This window comes from Copadichromis virginalis, linkage group LG13 (genome assembly GCF_057382275.1).
Source record: "Copadichromis virginalis isolate Kocher_CV1m ecotype Utaka linkage group LG13, C_Virginalis_male_GT1.1, whole genome shotgun sequence".
Taxonomy (NCBI): domain Eukaryota; kingdom Metazoa; phylum Chordata; class Actinopteri; order Cichliformes; family Cichlidae; genus Copadichromis; species Copadichromis virginalis.
Window position 1 is genome coordinate 23,525,313 of NC_140630.1, and position 24,453 is coordinate 23,549,765.

General features: G+C 42.1%; 2 protein-coding genes across 2 annotated transcripts in view; one reads left to right on the top strand and one right to left on the bottom strand.

The window, feature by feature from the left end:
• The window catches only part of macrod2 (mono-ADP ribosylhydrolase 2), a 493,575-nt gene that overhangs the window by 339,498 nt on the left and 129,624 nt on the right, over nt 1-24,453 (bottom strand). The gene's annotated exons all lie outside the window — the stretch shown is intronic.
• Nucleotides 1,718-11,873, top strand: flrt3 (fibronectin leucine rich transmembrane 3). Its single transcript, XM_085478095.1, has 3 exons — nt 1,718-2,008; nt 6,989-7,709; nt 8,696-11,873. Exon 3 carries the CDS (start codon nt 8,738-8,740, stop codon nt 10,688-10,690), a length of 1,953 nt encoding a protein of 650 aa, XP_085334221.1. The 5' UTR covers nt 1,718-2,008; nt 6,989-7,709; nt 8,696-8,737; the 3' UTR covers nt 10,691-11,873.

Consider the following 24,453-nt stretch of genomic DNA (forward strand, 5'->3'; position numbering starts at 1 on the left):
AGTTGGATCATGTTCTATCCTGGCAAAATAACTGGGCATGAAATGTCAGCAGTGGTCAGACACTTAGTCATTGTGGTTGTAGCACTCCCTATCCTAACGAGGCCGTAACAATTACTAGGAGTAGAGGTCCTCATTGGCTCATGAACAGACGATGGGAGACCAAATAACAAAAGCAGAGATGGCGTTTTAAACGGTATAATAATTGACTTTTGCTCTTGATTGTATGCTAGGAATCTAAATCCATTAACGGCATTTTTCTAGGCATGCATACTTTGTAATTTTCTGCAACCGGCCTCAGTCTGTACAGTGTCAGTTTAATTCCTTTCAGCTGTTGTAAGAGCGTGCTATTATTGAGCCTCTACGCTACTTTACTGCTTTTCTTTCTCTTTGCCTTTTCTTTAAACTGTCATTAATTATTACAGGGCAACTGCTCTCTCTTATGACAAACAGAATGCATGATAAATTTTATGCTTGATATTTTAGTCTCCTTAGAACAAGCGAATAACACCTCTCTAACAAACCTGTTTGTTTACTGAAAATGGATGCAGACCATCCAGGCACTCAGAGCTGAATAGTATAATAGGCTTGAGGTAATTAACAAAAAGTGGTATTGGCAAGAGTGAATGACACGCAAGAGAGGAGTCTCCACATTGCACCGACAGCTGCATACATCACGCAGATCTGATTATTGACCCAATGCCACTGACAGGAAGCTGATATTCAGCAGCAGATGAACAGAGCTGCTCCACTGCAGCTCAATGCGCCCGGCTGTGGTGTCTGCCATGTCAGTTCGCCAGAGGGGGAAACACTGGAGATGACGCAGGGCAGGACAGAGTGTTGGTTGGGTCAACTCTTCTGTACAGTCCTTTGACTAACAGGATGAGTCACTGATGCTCGGGACCCAGAAGGAAGCAAACCAACTGTTTGGCCTCGTTTAACTATGAAACCGAACAGGGTTAAAGAGAAGGCACGAGCGGCAAGAAACAGTTCAGGTATCTCTGAGCAACCGACACCTCATTCATGTATAAACACACAGACACACTCTTACAGATCCTCTATTAGTGCTTAGCCACACAAACAGAGTCAACCACATATTAGGAATTAGCAACACGGCCCTAAATTCTTGTGATGAATTATTCTGGCTCACTGCGACAACATCATCCAATATTCATTACCTGTCAACTTTTGTTTTAAAGATATAATCCTACTCTTGTTGCATGAAGCAGGTCATGCATTTGAAATGCTGGATTTCTTTACTTTAGAAAAGAAGAAAAAGAAACTGAAAAATGATGACATCTGACATCCGACCCAAACTGATCATCAACTATCCTGGCACATCTGAAACGAACACCCAATGATAATAACAGCTGCCGATATCTCTTCCTTAAGCAAACCACTGCCGCCAAAGTGCTTAGGGCGTATCTCATTTCCACCAGCATGCACACACATACTGTACATCTCCAGTTTTTTTCCCACCTCTTTGTCTTTTGATGCCAGCCAGCATCGCTTTCCAACCAGTGACTACTCGCTCATCTTAAGTGCACACATCTAACAAGGATGTGAGTGGCTTTCCCCTTTCCTCCACTCCCTCTAGTGTATCCAAACAACACTGCATCGTGCATCTCCAAAAGAGAGAGAGAGAGGGAGAGAGAGAGGGAGAGAGAGACCCCGCCTCCATATGACATCAGTGCTCTATTGAAGCAAAGCTAGAGGCAAACACAACTCCACATTTGTATTGAGATCTATCCGTGCACCTATGTCCTCGCACAGCCAGCAGATTGTGTATGCGTGTGATGGGGTCACCAGTAAACATAGCAGTGGCGCTTCTGATAAACTCCGAATAGCTCTAGCCTTGTGAGGGAGTGTGGACTTTTTTTAATTATATTTTTTTTTATTTGTATTTTTCGGGATCTGAATTTAAGCGTGGATTGGATTATTATTTTTCACGCTGTGAAGCTAAATATAAGAGGATACCTGTTACTTTCCATTTTTGGTTGATTAAGTTGAGGTAAGTGCGGAGTTGCTTTCTTTTTGTTTTGGGTTTTTATTTTTTGATGGTACAGTCCTGTTGGGAATGCATCCTTTTCATCTTTTTTGGATCTTCTTTCTGGCAGAAGGAATTGAAAGTAATGCGGAATCCTCAGGAGTTGCTTGTATCTAATTAGTTGCCCTCTTTCCCTCCTTATTTCTAACACTCGGCTCAGGCGAGAGATACTGCGTTTCTTAGAGGTGATTGTCTCAGGGCGATCTTTATTTAAAAAAATCTCAAGTGCACTTTCTTTTCTTCTAAAATATCCAAATTAGGCACTCATACGCGCGCGCACGCACACACTGAGCGTAGACACTCTTCCCAGGTTGGCAGATAGAAATCAGACAGAAATCATTCTTCTCTTCGTCTCAACCCCCCCTCTTGGTGCCAACAACTTGCTGCTATCGGGTACTGCGTCCCTCTATTTTTTCCAGCGTGTGTCTCTGAGAGCAAACACCCGGTCTGCTTCTCCTGTCTGTTTCTGCCTCAGTGTCGCAGCGCGAGAAGACACCCCGGCGTGCTGCTGGAATTGCAGCGCAGATCCCGCGGATTTAGACACGGAGAGGCAGCTGGAAAAAAAAACAACTCCACTGAAAGCGTCTGCACAATCACAGTCTAGACGACTTGGATCGGACCCGCTACTATTGATGCAACCTACTAGGGAGTGAAATTTTTAGGCTGCTGTGCAACTGTAAACTCAACCCCAGGTTTGGACGCCCCATCGCCACCCTCCTCTGCTACTAAAATAATAACAATAATAATCATAGGCAGTGAGAGCTTTTCCCTGCTGCACGGGCGTAGTCAAAAAAAAGTAGAAGCCCTTCAAATGCACAAAGTTAAATCCACTTAAGTTTCATCAATTCGCTTATAATCAGCAGCTCACTCAAAGCACATTATGTTACATTAACGAGTATTTAAAAGAAACGTGTGGCATTTCGCTGCAGCTGCAGCTCTCTGCGACTCCGTGACAGCCGTGTTATTAAAGCATCAAGAAATAAAAGCGCCTTTACAGTCAGCGATAGCTTCACTCGATCAGTCTGTCACGTTAACGAAACGCCGTGTTCGTCTCTGTGCATGCAAACTGATCACCATCCCAGCAATACAATAAAAGTGGACGCCTTCTTAGCAGCAGCACCAGGACAAGGACAGTGGTTAATCCAATTTAACACAGCTTTTTATCTTCGTGAGACGATAAGTTCATCCAGGCTTTGAACAACATATGTGTATACGTGTATGTGTGTGTAGGCTGGAGCCTAATTTCCGCACATCACCGGCAGTGGATCCAAACTTGACCCGACTTGTCATGCAATGCAAATAGTAGCTCATTGTTTTTCGGTGTGTTTGACAGACAGTAAAAATAAATAGCCTTTTAAAACGTGGCAGACTTGTGAGAACAGAGCCAATTGTCTTCACTGATAGCTGCCCGAGGCAAAAGTCCCCAGTCAGTTGTTGTGAGAGGGAATTCGACAACTAACCAGGTCACCATGATTGAAAAAAATCAAAGCATTAAAAAAAAGTGAAATTGGTTTGGGGGTGGGGAAAGGGGGAGGGGGGTGTCTTTCATTACCACCAAGGCATATTTCTGATTCACCACCGTGCTCTGAGGAGGCCTAATCCACTTCTTTTCATAATTTATCTATCCACTCCGCAGCATCTTTTATGATCAATCCTAAACTGCAAGAGACACATCATTTCATACTGGTTACTGAAAGTAAAAGCGTAAACAGGGCTTCAAGGCCTAAATGCTGCAGGGGGGGGAGAAACTTAGCCATATGACTCAGAACAAGCTGTAGTAGGGCCAGTAGGGAGGCTGAACAAATCCCCCCTATTGTGGGTGGTTGTCTGGCCTGTGCCGAGATAGGCTCCTGGAGCTTAACATGAATATTGTGCGTTTGCTTGTCGCATACAGACACACACACGCACAGATTCGCACACATTTTTATCTTGCAGTGCCTACCACCCCCATGTGGAGAAAAACAATTGCCGCTGCTACAGATCTTTCCTTTCAGGCTATTACAAAAGAGGGACCCCCGTCTGTCCCGGGCCTATATATGCTCTTAATGGTCCAGCAAAAGTATCATCTGTTCAGCCCATCTAAAGACAACACCAGGAGGCCACATACCAAATCCGTTAAACGAAGAGATTTCTACCCATTTTCTATTTGGCTGAAACGTGTTCTGTGTCCCTGTGCATTCAGATGTGACCATGAATGTTCTGTTGTGTCTCAGCGGCACACAGTAGGCCGCTGCCAGGTGTCTTGACATACAATCTCCTAAATTGTTAATCAATGCTTCGTGCAAGCGTTCCCACTGACAAAATCTCACCTCTGTTAAAAGCAGGGAAAACTATTCATTTTGCTTTAAAATCAGCTTAAAGGGGTCCGTTTATTTTGATACAGCCCCAAACAATCTTTGTCCACCTTGACTGTTTCCTTAAGTGCTATCGCTGTGCCAGCTGATGTTGCAGGCACACAGCTTAGAGAGCGAATCTGAGCAAAACATAGCCCACAATGACTGTACTGTGCAATCTATCATAATTCTAAATTATGAATTAGAATGAAAGATCAACAGCAGATACAAACAACAATGATTTCCCAATGGAAGGCTCTACCGTGGTTTCAAAATTAATTTCAGGGCTTATGAATAATTTAGCAGCCAGCCATTACTACTTCTTGAGCTTCACCCCCACCAATGCAGCCCATGTAATATTATTCTGTATTTTACTGAACTAAAAGTCATTATAATCTGCAATACTTTTGACAGGCATGAAATTGTTCCTATATGAATTTTTTTCTACCAAAGCCTTTCTTGTGCAGTGTATGCCTACAGGGCACAGAGTCTTGGGCTCTGTTATTGCAGCTTAATGTGCATTTATGCGTGTTCAGCTCACAATGGCTATCGGTGTCCAGCTTTGTGCGAGCCTCCCACGCTCTTCACTGAAAGGTAACTTGCTGTACACCAACATGCAATTTTACTAGGATGCTCAATTTAACTTTGCCAGTTCGGATTAAATGAAGCAGAATCCACTCTGACTGCTGGAGAAATCCCTTGTCCTGCCAGCGGAGCTTATTAGAACGATGGAGAAAGACATCCATCACTAAAAACGTTGAACCCACCGTTTATTGCTCTCAGAATGATTGTGTGCACGGGAAACAAAGCACTGCGTGCGCGCAACTGCATACATTTGGCTGGGTGTGCATTTGTAAATGGGAACACAGGAGGTTTGCATAATGCACTGTTTTAAGTTAAGGCATTTCGTAAATTGTCTGAATAAAAGTTCCAAAAACCTTAGACCCCCCCCCCCCCTTTGTGAGGCTACACGGTCCACATGCTTGCCTTGTAGCGAACAATGGAGAGGGGGCCACTCTCCTGAAATCCGAAGAGCATGGAAAAAAATTGGGGTTGGGTGGGGGTGGTGGGGGAGACCATCAAGCGTCTAGGCCTGACTGTTTTTCTTGTAAAATAAGCATGATGTGCTATGTTCAAAGCACACTTCTGATAAATCACACACATGATATAACAGAGCACACCGAGGCCGACAGATTATTCTACCACATGTTCTTAATGAATACCCACATCTCATCATCTCCTATACTGGACACTGAGCTACATTCTATTATGCTAGGGTTTTTCTGGCTAAAGAAAGGAAATGTTGTGCCATATCATTTTTGTGACAATCACCCTTTCTCAAACCCCAAAAGTCTATTATTTTGGAGTACAGCTCTTCCTTCGGCAGAAACGTAGAGGCACGTTTTTTTTCTTTTACCTAATGCCAACATTTCCAGTATTCAAATCAAGACGACACACATTTAGGGAAATAAGAACTTTTAGGTGAAAGAGGCTATTTAAAATTGAAATAGCCTGACTAAGTGCTGCACATAAAGTTCATTCCACCAGACAGACAGCACATATTCCTCTATCATCCCACCATTTTCTAAAGAACTCCATTACTAAATGTAATCTTTTTTTCCCCCTCATCAGACTCCTTTAGTCTACAAGTTAGTAGAGGTCACATCTGGTGCTTTTTTTTCTCTTCCCCAGACTCTAATCTACTACTAATGTAATACTGGACCGAGCACCCGTGTTTAGATGGAACAGAAGGAAGGGGGGCGTTATTATGAGACAGCATCTCAGGAGTTGTAATCGAGTTACAAGCCTCTCAATTCCCTAATCTTCTCCTTGTCATGGGTTACAACTGTTAAATGGCTGGGCCTCTTGTTCCTAATTTACCTTTACATGTTTTACAGCATAGAGGCAGCAAACAGGTCACATGGATGCTTAGGACACAAAGCTATTGTGTTGTAAAAGGGAACCATAACATTTTCCTTGGCAAAGGAAATTCTATTTTTACAAACAGAAGGAGCGTTCACAGAATGTAAAGAGAGGATGGGGTGGAGGTAAGAGGTCACAGAGAGGTGCTGGGATTGACAGGGATGGACGCACCAGACATCCTCTTCTTAGGAAATTCGAACAGCCTTCATTTGTCATGAAAGCTTTTTAACAATGTGAGTAATTCAGCAGGCGCCGACTGGATCGTTTCTTCTTCCACCTCTAATATCTGGACTTTCTAAACCGTTTTTTTTAGTTTAGTTTTTTTTAAATCACAGGATCTGCTCTATTTTTTAAAACACGTACTGAAGTAAGGAAGGAGCTCCACCCGTAGCCATTGTTGAGCTGTGGGGTTTGAATCAGTGCTGGCTTTTTATCCACGGACGTTCTTGTAGCGGGATAGAAAAGAAATGTGGTCTGTTGGAGTGGCTCACTGTAAAAGGTCAACAGGCGTATTTTTAGTATTGCATTAGAGGGTTCTTCTAAATACAAAGTCACAATATAAGGCCGGGCAGAAGCCATGATCAAACATCTCTAAATGCAATTACATTTTTTTGCAATTTTACAAGGTGAAGTCAATGAAACCTGATCATTTAAAAACTGAATGCATTGCTCTTTGGTTATTTTTCAGAGCATCATCCCAGGTGTGAGGAGTGCACAGCATGACTCAAGCTGCAGATACGTGAGAGAGGCTGTGCCCAGAAGGATAAGCAACTTGCCTTGTTTCTCTCCTTAGTGGAGAGGAGAACACTGGTTATCTGCTTCAGGAAAAAGGACCAGAGCCCTGGATTAATGTGTATACAGGCTCAACAAGGGAGCAGAGGATTCTGGGTTACCTGAAGACTTGGAGTACACAAGTGAACAGGCCTGGATTGAGCCTGTGGCAGAGGGGATTGGCATGGCTCAGACCAGCTTTGTGTGAACTCATCATGCCTGCCGGCCGTGATTGCAGACAGGAGCCTTTGCAAAAGTCCGCCACGTACAACAAACGGATAACAATACAACACCCCAAAAATCTAATTTGCGGTTATGGCTGTTAAGCTTGACAGCTGCAGCAATCGTTAGGATTTTCAATATTACCTGAGAGTACATGCTTTGTCAGTGGCAGGGGATGCTTTTTGTACAGGCTTATCTGCCATGGTAAATTCATTGAAGGCATGAGCCTCTGCCCACACAGAGGAGGTCATCGTCCAAACAAGGATCAGCTCAGCAAACACTGACCAGGTCAGGATATCACAAGAAACCCCTTGGACAAACTTTTTCCTTTGAGAAAGGATAAGAGCAAATTCAAGAGGAAATCTTGATTGGATTTTTAGGTGGCTGGAAAGGATTTACCACATCGTATAAATCAGGTATGACAAATACAGAAGGCTTTGCTTCTTTCCACTTCACTCACCAGATCAGCATTTTCTAATTAGATGTACAGGAAGAGAGGTCATGGCAGGAATGCATAATGAAAGAAATAATTCAGTAGTACCTAAAGTAAAGGGCAACGTACACATAGCTGACGAAAAAAGAGACAGATGCTTTCTGCTTTTGCCATTTTGTTGATGTCAAGGCTGTCTGTTTGAAGTCCACAACCCTTAAATATAATATATATATTTACTATAATAATGTAACAGTCGCTGTCTTTTTTTTTTTTTTAGCATTTTTAACATGCCATACACACTTACAGCAAAAATCATTAACACACTGCTGTGCAAAATTCTTGTGACTTTAGAAAACCTTATTTGAAAAATAACTTCTTAAATCGAAACTTTTAATACCGGTATGTTAAACATTTACAATCAAGCCTTATTCAAGAGACTAAGGACATTGGTATTAATCTGTCAGCATTTAAGGTATGCCAGGTTCACGACAGTTCATTGAGACAGCCTGACTTTTTTCACCCCTGTGATCTGTGGCAATGAGAGAGAGGCTTCAGATTGAGAAATGTGTAAAGCTTGGGAATGCATTACATTTCAGAAGTCGTGGGGAAAAAGTCGATGCACTCAGTTTTAATTCACAGAGGTGCAAAGGTGCAACATTTTTTATTTAAGACAAAGCATCATTTAACTATTTGGAATGCAGGGTAGTAAAGATGTAAAGTTACACAAAGATTAGAATATTTATGTAATGAGTATATTGTGAAACAAAAGATACATTTTCACTGTGTGATAATCCTGATAAACAAATCATATAAATTAAATATTAGGGATTCAAATGATTCTTTCAGCACATATTTAATTGAGCCAGTGCTGCAGGCAGCTTTTCAAACACCCAGCAATTCTGAAAACAGGAATTTGGCTGCGCTTTCAAGGCATTGTGCATTAAATGTACACTTGTGTATTCTCCCCAGGGGCTCTTGAGTGATTAGACTGCCAGGCAACACACCCTCAAGATGGTGCGTCAGTGCAAGTCCTTCATCCTCTTCCTCATCAGGATCGGGCTGCTGCTGGGTCTTGCTAACCCCTTGGTGACCTCTGCCTCATGTCCCTCAAGTTGCCGCTGCGATGGGACCTTTATCTACTGTAATGACCGTGGCCTGACTTCCATCCCTACTGGTATACCCCAGGACGCTACAGTGCTGTTTCTGCAAAACAATCGCATTAAGAGTTCGGGCATTCCCTCAGAGCTTCGAAGGCTCATAAAGGTGGAGAAGATCTACCTGTACGGCAATAATCTGGATGAGTTTCCTACTAACCTTCCCCTTGGGCTAAAAGAGCTCCACCTTCAGGAGAACAACATTCGGATGATTACCCATGCCTCTTTAGCTCAAATTCCCTACATCGAAGAACTGCACCTGGATGATAACTCTGTATCAGCAGTCAGCATAGAGGAGGGGGCCTTCAGGGACAGTAATCATCTCCGGCTGCTTTTTCTTTCCAGAAACCACCTTAGCACCATCCCTTCAGGCCTGCCTATGAGCATTGAGGAGCTACGCTTTGACGACAACCGCATCTCCACCATCTCAGAGCAATCGCTGCAAGATCTCATCAACCTGAAGCGACTAATCCTGGATGGTAACCTGCTCAACAACCGTGGGATTGGTGAGATGGCTTTCATCAACCTGATCAACTTGACTGAGCTTTCGCTGGTGAGGAATTCCCTCACTATGCCGCCAGCCAATCTGCCAGGCACCTGTTTGGAGAAGCTGCAGCTACAAGAAAATCATATTAATCGGGTTCCACCTGGGGCTTTTGCCTTCCTTAGACAGCTGTATCGCCTGGACCTTTCTCTTAACAACCTGAGCAGCCTCCCACAGGGCGTATTTGAAGATCTGGACAATCTCACACAGCTCCTGCTGCGCAACAACCCCTGGCAATGCACCTGCAAGATGAAATGGGTGCGTGACTGGTTGCGGTCATTGCCATCTAAGGTGAACGTACGGGGTTTCATGTGCCAGGGTCCTGATAAGGTCAAAGGGATGGCAATTAAAGACCTAACTACAGATATGTTTGACTGCACAGATTCAGAGCTCTTCTCCACATACGAGACGAGCACAGTCTCCAACACTCTACGCCCATCACAGCCCCAGTGGCCCGTGTTTGTGACTAGGAGGCCTATAATAAAAGGGCCTGACATCAGTAAAAATTACCACAGCACTACCACCTCTTCAGGCAGAAAGATCATCACCATCAGTGTGAAGTCAAGTGGTGCAGATACCATACACATATCATGGAGGGTGTCGCAACCCATGACTGCCCTGCGGCTCAGCTGGCTAAAGCTGGGGCACAGCCCTGCCTTTGGCTCTATTACTGAAACCATCGTGCAGGGGGAGAGAACAGAGTATCTGCTCACGGCGCTGGAGCCAGAGTCTTCCTATAGAATATGCATGGTTCCCATGGAGACCAGCAACAGTTACCTGTCTGACGAGACCCCCGTTTGCATCGAGACAGAGACTGGCTCTCACAAGTCATACCACCCGACTACAACTTTAAACAGAGAACAGGAGAAGGAGCCTTACAAAAATTCCAGTCTGCCTTTGGCTGCTATCATTGGAGGGGCTGTGGCTCTTTTGGCAATAATCATGTTGGCGCTGGTGTGTTGGTACGTCCATAGGAATGGTTCACTTTTTTCCAGGAACTGCACCTATAACAAAGGCCGTCGGAGAAAGGATGACTATGCTGAGGCTGGCACTAAAAAGGACAACTCCATCCTAGAAATACGAGAAACTTCTTTTCAGATGATACCTATAAATCACCTGCCTGTGTCCAAGGAGGAATTTGTGATACACACAATTTTCCCACCTAATGGCCTGAGTTTATACAAAAGTCCACATAATGACAACAGTATTAACAACAGGAGCTACAGAGACAGTGGAATACCAGATTCAGACCATTCCCATTCATGATATTGCATACGGACATTCATGAGGTGTGCTTGACTCAAACAGAGTGGCAAGACTTTTACAAAACACTGGATCTATAAGACTAAGGAAGCAATGTTCTGTACATTTGCCATATAATTTATATTTAAGGACATTTTATGGAGATGGAGAACGTTCCAGTTGCGGGCCATCACTGAACCATCAGTGGGTATGGTAACCAACTGCAATTCTATATTTTAGGGATTTGTAGTAATTTGTACTGTATTTCCTTTGCTTAAGGTTATCGACCAACAAAAGAAACTCTGTGTTCTACTAAGATATGATGACTTGTCAACTGTGAAAGTGGGTTTTCATTGCTGTGTTGAACAATCAGACTTTAGAAAACCTTGTAGTATAAGCACAGGTCATTCTTTTAACTTTGTGGCTGTCAGAAAAACAAAAAGGCAAAAAAATGACATGACGTAAACTAAGGCACAGCTGATCAACTAATATACAAAGCAGGCATGTTGCCATCTAAAACAATGAGCAGTCAGTAGCTGTCTCCATTTATTATGGACCAAGAATCTTACTCCAGTATTCACCAGGTGTGGAGTACGGAAACTAAAGATGAGGTGTCATGCTTTTTTTTTCTCTTTGTTCGGTGTGTTATTTTGTTCTGTTTGCAGGAAGAAGAAATACAGCAAAGCAACCCAAGCAGGGTTAAAATGTCTCTGATAGGATTGTAGGCCACAGCACAGGGCAGATAAAGCACACTGACCTAAAGGAGCCCTCTGCTCCTCGAAACAAGTAGACAGGACAGGCTGACACAGAGGACCCCCACTATCTCTATTTGTACAAGCCAACAATGGCTAAATGACAATGGCGGCATTCTTCAGTACCGTGTACCATACGTCATTGTAGTCACCAGGCCAAAAACACAAAACATGCTGGCTTTTATTAGAATTACACAGCTCTTTCTTGTTATGAGTATTATTTTGTAGTATTTTTTTCTTTCAAATGAACACATTTATGTTGCCACAATTTGAAGTCAACTGTTATTTACAATTGAAAACCAAAGTGCATTGTATGCCCTTTGGCCAGTCTTGTATGTGCCTTGATCCAATGCTTATTGTATTTAGCTTTTTAAGAAACCAGTGACTTTTTTTCATACACACTTGAATATGAAAAATATTGGTCATATTACAGAATAAAAGTGAAAAAAATATCATTGCTCCTCCTTACCTACTTCTTAAGTACAACAAACACCATTTAAGAATAATATTTCTTTTATTCTGTTTAATTATTACCATCGCACAAGGCGTTGATGAAATTTCTGATTTATCTTTTGCACTCAAGAGAGCTCAATCTAAGTGCAGTTAGGTAACAAAGAAGGCTACACGGGACCTGTTTTATTGATTTATGTCTCAAATTACAGAGTAGGCACAAAATCTGAAAAATGCTTTATGGATGAAAAACATGCTGTATTTTTTATCCTTCATCAAGATCACTACTCTGAGGCTCTCGCTCACAGCCGCATCTCCCCTTCAGAGACATGCTGAGCCCTTAAACAGAAACTCGGATAGTATTCTTGAAATCACTTTTCCACTCCACGGGCAGTGTACAGAGCAACATCTGCTTGAGGCTGCTGTTGTTCTTTCGTGCAGTTAAGTCATGTGTGACTTATTCGATTGGCCAGAAAGAGAAATATCGCAGTGGAGTAGAAATTGGGCTATGCAGACGCTGGACTCTAGGGTTAGATGAACCTCCCTGGCACCAGGGCAACTGAAAACTAATAACAAGCCACCATATGGAGGGTGGTACAAGCAGACCTGTTTCTGCAGAGGACACAGCAGAAATATATATACACAGCTCGGGTGCTCAGCACAATTACTGACATGGCTGCAGCTCCTCCCATGAAAAACTATGCATGCAAAAGCAATAAAATCACACGTAAGCCCACTATTAAAATACAACATATTATCTAGATTATACTAGTTTTAAAGTATTCAGTTCAAATAAAAAAAATGTACACACCCACAAGCTCTTAACACTGTGAAAGCTTTAATTACAGCTAAGGAAGCCACTAAAAGCTGCAGAAGTGATCTAAACCTTAAGTATACGGTAAGCCTGCCCCGTATGCTAAAAATATGACATTAACTGCAAATTAAAATAAACACGGTTCAATTTTAGTACACTGAATAGTCACAGCTGTCATGCGTCTGCCGTCTATAGTTTTTTTTGTTCTTTGATCAGTCGCAGTTTTGTCACATTTGAATTAGGAATTTGAGGGTAAGACAGCTAAAACATTAAAAATAATGTGCCTCCATCTGCCTTTAAAGCAACCAAGAATACGTTTTCTTATTTCTCTTATCGAGCACGACTCAAAATATTTAAGCAAGGATCTCGACTAGCTTCACAGCCATCAGCTTCTCACTGATAACTTGGGTGGCTCAAAAACTTTTTGAGAAATGGAAAATCACTCGTGCTTGAGCAGAGTGTCCAAATGTGGAGCACTTGCAAGAACCTCTCAAAACACTTCAGGTGTTATTTTTGAGCCGCTAAGACTATGAGCGCAGTGCAAATCCTTAACTGATGCAGCAATCTTAGCTCTTGGATTAAATAAATTAAATTAGTTTGTAGTGACTGAAGTGAGATGATCGCTTTGAAGCTGCAGGCCACTCTCACAAATTCACGCAGCTATGTGATAAATTACAGTTTATCTAAAAGGGGGATTGGGGGGGGTTTCAGGCTATTGTTGTGGCTTTCACTGCAAATAATACATAACAGAGCTGCTTTGTGCATTTCGGCTGATCCAAGTATGAGACAAAATTGATGAACCAGACTGCTGACAACCTCGTGTGACCTCACTTATCACTCATGACCCCTGACTGATCTCTGCCTTTAAACAATTCCTTAATCACACTCAAGTGCTCGCTGAGGTCAGAGAACTCTCTGCTAAACAACACAAGGTGCCCCATACATTTGTCTCCTGTGTGACACACCCAAAGCTTAATTATGTTTGTCTTTTATGTAACCCAGCGATTAAAACTAATGGGGGCAGCTGCACTGTCTGCCCTAGGCTGCTGTTATTCCTATTGTAATGTACTGGTCAGGCAGCCGGTCACATTTGCATTCCTATAGATGCTCCCATCAAACCACCCCTGGATGACCTCACCGTTGCCTGTAGCTGTTTTTTCTCCATCGTCGCCATTATTAGGATCAAAAAAAGTACAGGCCGTGTAACCTTATGACTGATTAGAGGTCAGTGAGGTCAGGTCAGGCACAGTTCAAAGATCTCGAGAGATGAAAAATCCAATATGTGTCAGTGTCCACAAAACACAGCCAATCACAAGGAAGTGCGACAGGCAACCTGTCCACAGACATCCTGCTCAGGAAAGACACTCTGGAACTGATTACAGGACGTTTTTAGCAGGGATCCTAGAAATTATGGAAAAATATACTAAGGAAATAGATCAGATCTTTATCTAATGGCTTAATACAAGTTTTTTTTCTGAGATGCTTTATCATCTTGATAAGGCATGCTAGGCTGGGGCACCTTAATTAACTACAAAATGGGAGTAATTGATTGACTACAGGCAACATAAACCAACAGAAACCTGAATGTAATGAAATGATAAAAAATTAATATTCAGCCCAGGACTAAAAACCCTTTTGCATGTAAACCACCGAAAAAGTAAAACTTGTGAAAAATAAAAAGGGGAGCTTGTGGTACCCCGTCCCTTGCTTCCTGTTCGATACACTTTGCACATCATACAGATCCATAATTTAATGGTTTCCTAATAGCGAGCTATGCTGAAACCAAACCAAGGCCTCAGGGTCTCCCCATAAATTTGAACTTGTGCCAGTGTGTAAAATTAGCATGTGCTATGTTTGCTCATTTGGTATGTGGATTAGAAGAACATGGAAAAAGGGAATATCAAGGACTTGCTTTTTAAATTTTATCCACGTGTACGATTCATACGCATAAATCAGGTCGAAATTTAGCGCTTTTCTTACATCGTTCAAATGTTCCCCTTTTCCCAGCAATTGTAAAACTTTTTTCCATCATTTGAGGATTCCTGTGCACTCTCCAATGAACAAAACAAGACCAGAGTCTTAAAAGGGTTCAGTATGTTTTTTTAATTTTTCGAGCCATCTTCATCGCTCATTCATGATTGCATTTGTAAGCGAGAGGCTCACGTGAAGGCTTGCATGTGTGAGCACGCTCTTGTCTATATATGTTATTATGAATATTTTAGTAGTTTCTGTAGCGTTGCTTGTGCGCTCATGTGAACCAGTGCGCACTGTTCACACATGTAATTAAAACAGACTAACATGCAGGCAAAGCTAACCTAAAGTCATCAGCACCCTTCCTCGCGGCTCTCCCCGAGACTCTCACGTGACTGTGACGCTCTCAGTAACACACACGCACGCGCACAGACACACAATCTGGTCCAGCAGTAAAAGTGTCTGTGGTGTGAGATGTGTCAGTGTGAGTGATGCGGTCCTATGCGGGGGTGTTGTCCTCTCCCCTCTGTCTCTGACCAGCTTCCCCCAGCCTTCAGGCCGGGACCCTCTCCATCTCTTCACATTACTCAGTGACCTGAAACCACAAGGCCAAAAAACTTAACCAGCTCCTCCGTCTTCTTAATGAATCCAATTTTTTGCCTGAGAGCACAAGGCGTGCACATATATCCATCGTAACTCTAAATTATCTGACATTAATACAAATTAACAAGAAGCACTGCCATCAAGATTGCGCCACCCCACAATAGCAGACAATGACACTGCTTTTATATCACTGTTTGAAGACGGCAACTTATTGTACGGCCAAAAATACAAAGTCAATAAACTCATTTAAAACAGGCTATAACCAAAACAAAAGCAGAGGGGCTGATTGGTGCTGATGCCATTACACTATAAATTATACACAATATGTTATGAAAATATCCATATAATTGACTCGGCTCTATGGCAGCCATTAATTCCTGTCCTCCATTAAGTGGTTTAAATGATCTTGTAAGTAGCCATACATCTCCTGCTGCCCTTTATGAGATCAACACCACGTCTCCCTTAGAACTTAATCGACCCTCGGTCTCATTTGTCCACAAAGTCTGATGCAGGGGAATAATTATTTCATTCTGAAAGGTTCTGAGAGTCCAGCTTGTCCATTTCACCCAGCAGGTCTGCAGCTCTGCAGTGGGAGGCAAAAGTTCCTCTTCGATTCATTCCCGTCTCTCATTCATGTTAAGCCAGCTTTGAATGTCAGTACAGTATTTGCATGCCAATGTGGCTCTGTCTGCAGCTCATTATTTTCAGATGTTGACAGCCTAATCGCATGCAAGTTTAGCCCACTTTACGAACCTAATGCTCGCTACAGCCAAGTCATACTGAATAGCAGGGCCAAGTTTGCATCTGCAGTGTTCGTCTGCAGCTGTCTTATTCACTTTGGCTTTCAGGAAGGGGAACGCAAGAAAGGCAGCGAACAAAAATAATGAGCTCATCCGCAGTGACAGGAAACATTTCAATGCTGACCATCAAACAGCGCTGCCTCCACCACATCTATTTAACATGGATGTAACAAGAAGGCCGACACATATCTATCTCATGCTTGCAGGCTTCAGTTCTCCCACACGTGTGCCCGAATTTGTTCTATTAAGATGACCTTCAGGCGAGAACTCAGTCCATCTCTCCAGAGAGGTCTAGCTTGCCCCGCATTCACCGAGACAGCAGCCCCTTCACACCTCAATGACAGCCAGCGCGCACAAATTTGCTAAAGGGTACCAGTGTTTTGGTATTTCTCCAAGAGGCGGGGAATTCAGCAGTGTCAGCACCTTTTAGGATTGTAAATACAACTTGTCACAATTCATAGGGGGACCAGGAAGACAACACAGACACTTCAAGGTATCATTTCTTTACAGTCCTCGAGCAGAACAGCATGACTCACTGCGGCGCAGCAGAGGGCCAACATCCCTGACCTCGTGTAGGCCAAACACCATAAAGGGTTATTAACTTTACATGTGGACTTGGTCTCCTAGGGTTCAGAAAGTGTACAAACTTTCAGAGGCAGAATCGGTGGAGTTGACACTGAAGGGTTTAAGCATGAATGCAGCTAGCAGGCTATCTTCTACTTTCAGAAGTGTGGAAAAGTGACAGCGCTGTCATTCTGTAACTACACGAGTTGTGCACAGAACGCTGCAGTGGGCTGACAGACTGAAGTTAGAGAAATGCCCCCCACCGCAACACCCAAACACACACACACACACACACACACTCACACACACACTCACACCGTCGAACACAGAGGAAAAAAGTTAAGTCGTGAAAAGTTTGGGGGAGAATGGCACAAACGGACAAGGGAGGGTGGTGGGATTAATTAAAAGCTGCTGTAACTGTGGTGCGCTGGTGACACGCAGCCACGCGATTACTGAGATCTCTGTGTGCGAGGAATCTGCTCCCACAACTCATTTCCTCCCTATTGAGGAGGGTAGAAGGAGGGGCCAAAAATGGGACCGTCTGTTGTACTAAACACAAAGGAGGAATCGTTTTTTATTTGGAAGAATTTAAAAATCCAACGCCCCCCCCATCACAAAAAAGTTGAGGAGAAAGGGAAAGGTGGCGAGGGGTGAGAGAGAGGAAGAATGAAGTGAAATTCTTATCTTAAATAAAAAGTCTGCCGAATCTATTTCAATCAAGTGATACACCCAGCTTGAAGGGAGGGGAGGTCAAAGGATGTAAGCCACTATAATCCCAAGCTTGCACTGCTTAAAACCTGCTCGAGTTAACAGGGTGGTGTGTGTGTCTATAGACACTGTGACACTCACGCAGCTTAAACTAACATCTGGCAAGCGTACTTTATCCAACTTTGGACTTTCTCTGCATGCTCGGTAATCCTTTTGTCGCATCTAATATGCCGACACAATTATCAAATCAAAAGATACAATAATTCCATAGCAATTTAACACAGCTCATAATCGTGTGCTGCAGCGATTAGACACTTTTTTTGAACATGTGACACGTTTTCCGCCCTTCTAACACTAAAAAAGTTATAGCTTTGGTTTTGGAAACAATTTATTAAAAGTTTATTAAAAGTTATTGTTTCTATGTTCTTGAACATTTAAATTTCCTTAGACAGCAATGCAATCACTGGCATCTGATGTTTAATGATAACAATTATTAATTACATTTAATTATACTATACTATCATATATAATTATATATTTCTTCTTTTTTTTTTTAAACCTCTAATCATAACTATTTAAGACTAATACCAAAAGCACGCCCTCTCCTTTATAGGCTCTCCATAGACTGTGCTACTTTCCAGCATCAAAGAGAGCAGTGCATATCAGCTGTAGCCAGTTAATGTTAATGTCTTTACAGCTACACTGAAACTCTCCTCTGTTGGTTAATGCACTCTTTCCCAGTGGCCGGCTAAAAGATTGCTCATGAGTGAAAAGACACTTTCCTCTGTAAAGCCATTATCTATGAGTGAACTTGTACTTGAACAGAGTGGAGGCTTTTCTCTGATGAGATGATCTGACAAACTTTACAACAGTGGAGGTCTTTCCCACCTCTAATATGCAGTTGTCACATTAGAAGAGAACAGAAAATGTATATGGATATACATTTTCAGCAATAATGTTTCTTTTTGCCATAATAGTCTTTTTATTCGTTCTCCGTGATCTGTGGCTCTTCACTGGAGTCATCAGCACTCTGTCGGGAGAATAACTTTGCGTGAGTGTGGGCGGAGCCTTAAAGCAGAAAGCCTGGGTGAGCAAAGATAACTCGTAACCAACGTTCAGATACCCATCAACTCTAAACGGGGATTTAGGTTTTGTCGAGTCAGCAAACACAAAGAAAGCTGGGCTATGTCAAACTTGCTTCGTCGAGCCGTCCTCTGATTTCTCAGCGACATCTGGTTGCTGTTATGTAAACGGACTGAAAGGGATTTTCAGCTTCTGCTGTGCTAGCTGTCAAATTGTCGAGTGTGGCTTAGATGAGAACACGTAAGGAAATCTAAAAATGCACGATAAAACCTTAAATGTGTAGAAAGCTATACGAGCACAAGATCGTCATACAACTGAAGCTTGTTTGTTTGGTAATGTTTACAGTACTGAAAGAAAAAAGAAGGAAGGAAAGAAAGAAAACACATGTGGAGTGAGCAGGCAGCTGACATCTGTTTCAGCACTTCTGCCTGCACTTTCGGAGGATCTTAATTGCAGATTCAGTGACTTAATTAGCAGCAAAGTTGAAAAGTAAAATAAAAATATCTTGGGAAATTTTGAAAGACATCCCACCTAAGCTGTGAGAAAGCGACGTACAGCAGTCGGGTTGAAGTGCTAAAGGTTACACCATAGCCACAGATGTCATTAACAAATATTCTTATTACAGGTGATAGCTACGGTGAAAACAGGATCCACTAGATGAAGAAGGCAGCAGTGGGGCTTATTAATTCACATTTCAGTGTTTCTGTTGAAGGCAAACAGATATGTAAAGTGGAAGTCTGACAGGAAAAAAATAGCCTATTTATTATGGACGCGATCTCAGTTTTGGGCAGCTGCATTATCTGCGAAAAATAATCACGCTGCCTAAATCATACGCACTTTCCTTTCACTTGTGGGACCGTTTCCTTTACCAACTAATAAACTAAAGATGGTGAGCAGCTCACAAATTAAAGGCTCTTCAGGAGTCAGATAAAAATTTTATGTAACCTGAAGCTTTAGGGCTACAAATTATTCATCTCCTTGCAGATATTTCATTTAAACAAAAAAACTGAAGCAGAAGAAGGAAAGTTTCCACTGTGAGAAAACACTGCTGGGAATGCTGGCAGCGCCATTCTTCATTTTCTAATTATGCTGGATTATTATTAGCTGGAGACACAACTGACAAAGAAGACATACACTGATGGAAACGAAGCACTAATGAAATCAGAAGATGCCAGGAAATGCACGCCGGGCAAATAACGTTATTATAAAGGGATACTGTACTGTATATGACACAGAGGCCAACAAACAGCTTTAAGCTTTGCTGGAAAACAGAAGAAATACTGAAATAATGAAAAACTACTTTCCAATATGACTATGTTTAATTTGAGGCGGACATACTCGGTACACATACATTTGTCTACAACATATTGGCCGTGATACAGGCCAACAGCCAAATGTTCCCAGACTGGTGCTAATGACAACGGTGATGGCTTTTGTTTGGAGTCACCAGAAGATTTCAATGGTACCACGAGCTCGGTCATTAATCACTCAGTCGCCCGGTTGTGCATACATGACATGAGGGCAAGGTTACAAATGGAAGGGGGCTGGGCCCTGTAACATGGCTCTTGCCCCAGGAGCCCCAGTGGACTTGAATGAAGAGGTCCCATATATTCATAGTTACCAGGTCACTAATCAAATTATTGTGATAGGCAAGAAAAGCACAGAGGACAACAGAATTCATTTAGTTTCATCACCTCTATTGTCTCTCTGCCAGCACATCACCAGGGTATGGGATAAATAAGTAACCCCCCGCACCACCTCCCCTTTTCAACTCAATTTATTTGAATCCTTTCAGATGAATTGTGTGCCTTGCGAGAGAAGCATGAATTAAACACAACAATGAGAGGAGGCAATTTGGAAGTTCTGACATACATAGTTGTCATCTGATCAAAAAAAGGAAAGAAACTATGCAAATGCAAGTGAACAACATGAGCCAGATGGTCATAGTTTGGGGGCAAATTCACTTAGACATAAGTAATGTCTCACATTATAAACATACCCGCTGTATTTTAGGACAACACATGCGAGAAGGGATTGCTGAGGTGAAATCTGTCCATCAATCAACAGAGGTCATTTGTTATATGTCTCCTAAGGTACAACAACTTGGCAATATGTCAGACAGGACTGCGTGTGTGGGCACACACACTCATACATGTGCGTGCCGTTCACACACGCGGCACAATCCCAAAGGAATCCGGTTCCTTTGCTCTGTAGCATTTTAATTAATCCTGCGATGACAGAGCGGGTCTGGCAGGTTATGTATGTCTTGAGGCTCGGGTGAGAGGGTAGCGAGGAGAGAGAAACATGACAGTGGGGTTAATGCCAAACCCACCCAAAGGCAAAACATAGAAAGCAGCAGGTCCGCTCTTGGACAGGTGCTCCTTCTGGGGTCACTCGCCAACTCCCTAACCACACAAAGCCACCGTCTGTCACCACAAATCTGACCCGTATGGGCAGAAACAGAGAAACACATGGCCTCAGATGACTTTGGTAAATGTTAAGAATATTTAATGAATGCAATAATAATACAATATTTACCTGTGATTGAGTCTCCTCCCTTACAGGCTAAGATATACCGAGTGGGAACTTGCAGATATATTGTCTGCTCATTTCCCCTGACTCCAGGTCTGGTCTTGAGGTGCAGTTAATTTAAGCATCTTTAATGTGAATTTCATAGAGCGTAGAAGATGTACTATCACCATTGGGTTCTTTGCATTGTGAAATTTGTCATTTCAATGACCATTAGAGATCACGTTTCACACAAAATGTGATTTGAATATAAATTCGATCATACATTCACCACATCTAAAGAAATCCTTGAGAAATGCAAATCTGGTCCAAAGATGATTAATTGAAACTCTTAGTGTGACTGCCATTGTTTCATGCCTTGGAGTGGGCCAGAGTGGGTGACTGCATGCATTGGTAGTGAAATTCAATATGGCCACCTTGTCCGGTGTGGAGTGAGAATACTAAATACGGTGAAGGTGAACAGCAGGAGCGTATCCTCATGAGAAATTTGTATTTCAGAGTCAAATGAGAATTGCTTTAATCAATCACTGCAATAAACGCAAAAGGTGTTGGGAAAATTAAACTGCACAGTTTGAAGGTACATACAGGCACATACGGTGCAAGGTCAATATAAATTCAACCAGCTGTGCTAAAGACCACGACATACATAAAAGCAATACTACTTTATGCTTTCCATGTCCATCAGAAGAATATTTAAAATTGATTGAATGCTTAATGAAAGCTTAAATACACTGAGCATCCAATTCTCAAGTATCCCTCCATCCTCCGAGCGGCAGTTCGCCTTCGTCTTTCAATCTTGCATTGAAATATAAGTGGGTCCTGTGCAATAACAGAAAGACACATCATTATTAGAGGTCTCAGGGCAACACTGTAAGAGCGTGGCAAGCAGAAGAACAAACTGATGAAATATTGACAGACACTCAACCAAGACAATGGGCCTCATTGGATGCCTGTCATTTAAAAGACAGCAATTAGCAGGGCTTTTTTAGCAGATCGCAGAGGCTGCTGAAAAAGAGCAAAGTTGCTCACTTAACCATTGTGAAGTGAGAGAAACATGAGGGAATGTCTGTGGCGAAGACGTCTTTTGTTCCTAGGCGCTGGTGTTTGAGTAGTTAATAGAGTTGGAGTGCTCCTTTTATACTACCAACATACAGTCAAGGTGGTATTAAAACCATTACAAGGATAGAGAAAAAAAGAAATCAGAGATAAGATGATAAAAGAAAACAACTAATTAACAGAGCATCAACCAAAAAAGAAGGCTGTGTAAAATCAACTTAGTTACTCTGTGTCGATTGTTGAAGATCAAAACGTTTGGTGGAAAATCCCAAATGCAGTTGTCCTGCTGTTGTTGACATACCTATATTTGTGACTTTTGACTCAATAATGAATTGAGTTATGAGTCATTTGTACCATGTATTACCCACAAGGTATGCTAAACACCAAAAGACTGATTTTACGAGGTTTTGTGAGTGTAAGAAACAGGTGAACTCACCATTTTTACCATAGTTAAACCATTTTTACATATTAACTGAACAAAATTGCATCACTAATTTTCTTAGTATCACTTAAACTGTCTGAAAACTGTAAAAAAGCAAGGGCTTTTCAAATATTCCTTAAGAATAAAAGAAGGGGACGTGAAGAAGCCAGAAAAGGAAAAAGACGCTGCCTCCTCAGGAGCTTTGAAAGCTAGCAAGCAATCAGTGTGGATAGTTAAAGATGAGTCATCATCATTGCAAGAAATATTTTGCAGATAAAAGGCACTTGCAGGCAGTCCTTTTCAAAGAAATTACTTAGCAGGTAATTGAAAAGACCATCTGTCTATCTTCCTACCAAAACACATCAGCAGTTCCAACCTTATTGGCTGGTAGGTGCCTATGGGACCCTGATTGGTCTCAACTACCCGCTGTTCAGTTAGTCGTTAAACACATAAAGCCTGGCAAGTATTCTGTTACAGATATCCCCCAAATGTGGCACAAATCCAACTGCCTTGTAAGGTAAGGTGTCAAAGACCTTACAACAATAGAGAGAAAGCCCCAACAATCGGATGACCCCCTACTAGCAAGTCCTTGGTGACAGTGGGGAGAAAAATTCCCTTTTAAGAGGAAAACACATTCAGGAGAACCAGGCACCAGGAGTGGCAGCCATCTGAAAGTAGACAGGAAAAAAAGACACTGTGGAAAAGAGCCAGGGATTAATAATAACATAATTATTAAATGCAAAGCTAAACATAGAGAGTGGAAAGAGGTGAGTGAAGAAGAAACCTCCAGCAGCCTTACTGCACCATAACTAAGCAAGGGTCACCTATGGGCTTTATAAAACCGGAAAGTTTTAAGCCTGATCGTAAAAGCAAAGAGGATGTCTGTCTCCTCAACCCAACTGGGAGCTGATTCCACAGAAGAGGGGCCTGAAATCTGAAGGCTCTCCCTCCCAGTCTACTTTTAAAAAACCTTGGAACCACAAGTCAAGCCAGCAGTCCGAAAGCTTAGACAAAGAATACTATGTGGGTATTGTTACTAATGAAGGTTTCTTTTTGACATAAACCTGTAAAACGCACACCTAGAAAGCATGAAGTAAACTGTGATATATTGAGAAAAGGAATGAATGGTAACAGACCAAATGTCCCCAATGATGGTCATTCTGGCCTTATCCCCCAGGCATGTACATTTCTAAATGTTAAGCTGGAAATACATTACACTCCACAGAGGTTCTTACCACGAGTTTCATGTTTTATACCTCTTTTAATCTTCTACTGTATGTTGTGACCTATTCAAGAAGCTGCTAAAACTCAAACTTCATCCACGAATGAACAAAGAATAAGCTCAGAGAGACAGGTGACCTTGCGTCTAAGCATGACATTGTGCTTTGTGAACGGTGTTACTCATTAGGCCCTCAGTGACTAATTCACAGCTCAATTTAATTTTAATAAAATGAATCGAAACCTACTGTTGCAGTATTGACCATTAAGTTAATACTATGGTGTTTGGAAATTTTTATAGTGACACAAATGAGATCCCATCAGCTAATCTGCACTACGCAGTGGCCAGATGTTACCAGATAGCTGTTAGTCTCGGTGTGTTCTTGGCCGAAAACGAACATTTGGTGGGGGGTGGCTACCCACAATAGCACAGTAGCATTAAGGCATAAAAGGCAGTTAGCTTGTGTTACCTACTCTGACGTAATTCTAGGGACTGTTCAAACCATGTGTTAAACAAAAACATCTGTTATGCTTAACCAAATTCACAACACCGTTAAACAAAGGCTGTTCACATGATAGTGATATTCTTCCACTTGTGGTTAAAACCGCTTAGTAGTGCACCAAAAATTCTTCTATGCAGGAAAACCCCGGTTGGTGAAATGGGTAGAGTAGAGGTTAACTCCCGTGTCAAAACGCTTTTGCATTTCAAAACAATGCAGTTTTAAAACTTGATGTAACAGATTATTTTTTTTTTTTTTAAAAAGCAAAACACTGACTTTATGAGGAAGATTGATTTTGTGTCTGCTTGATACTGGTGG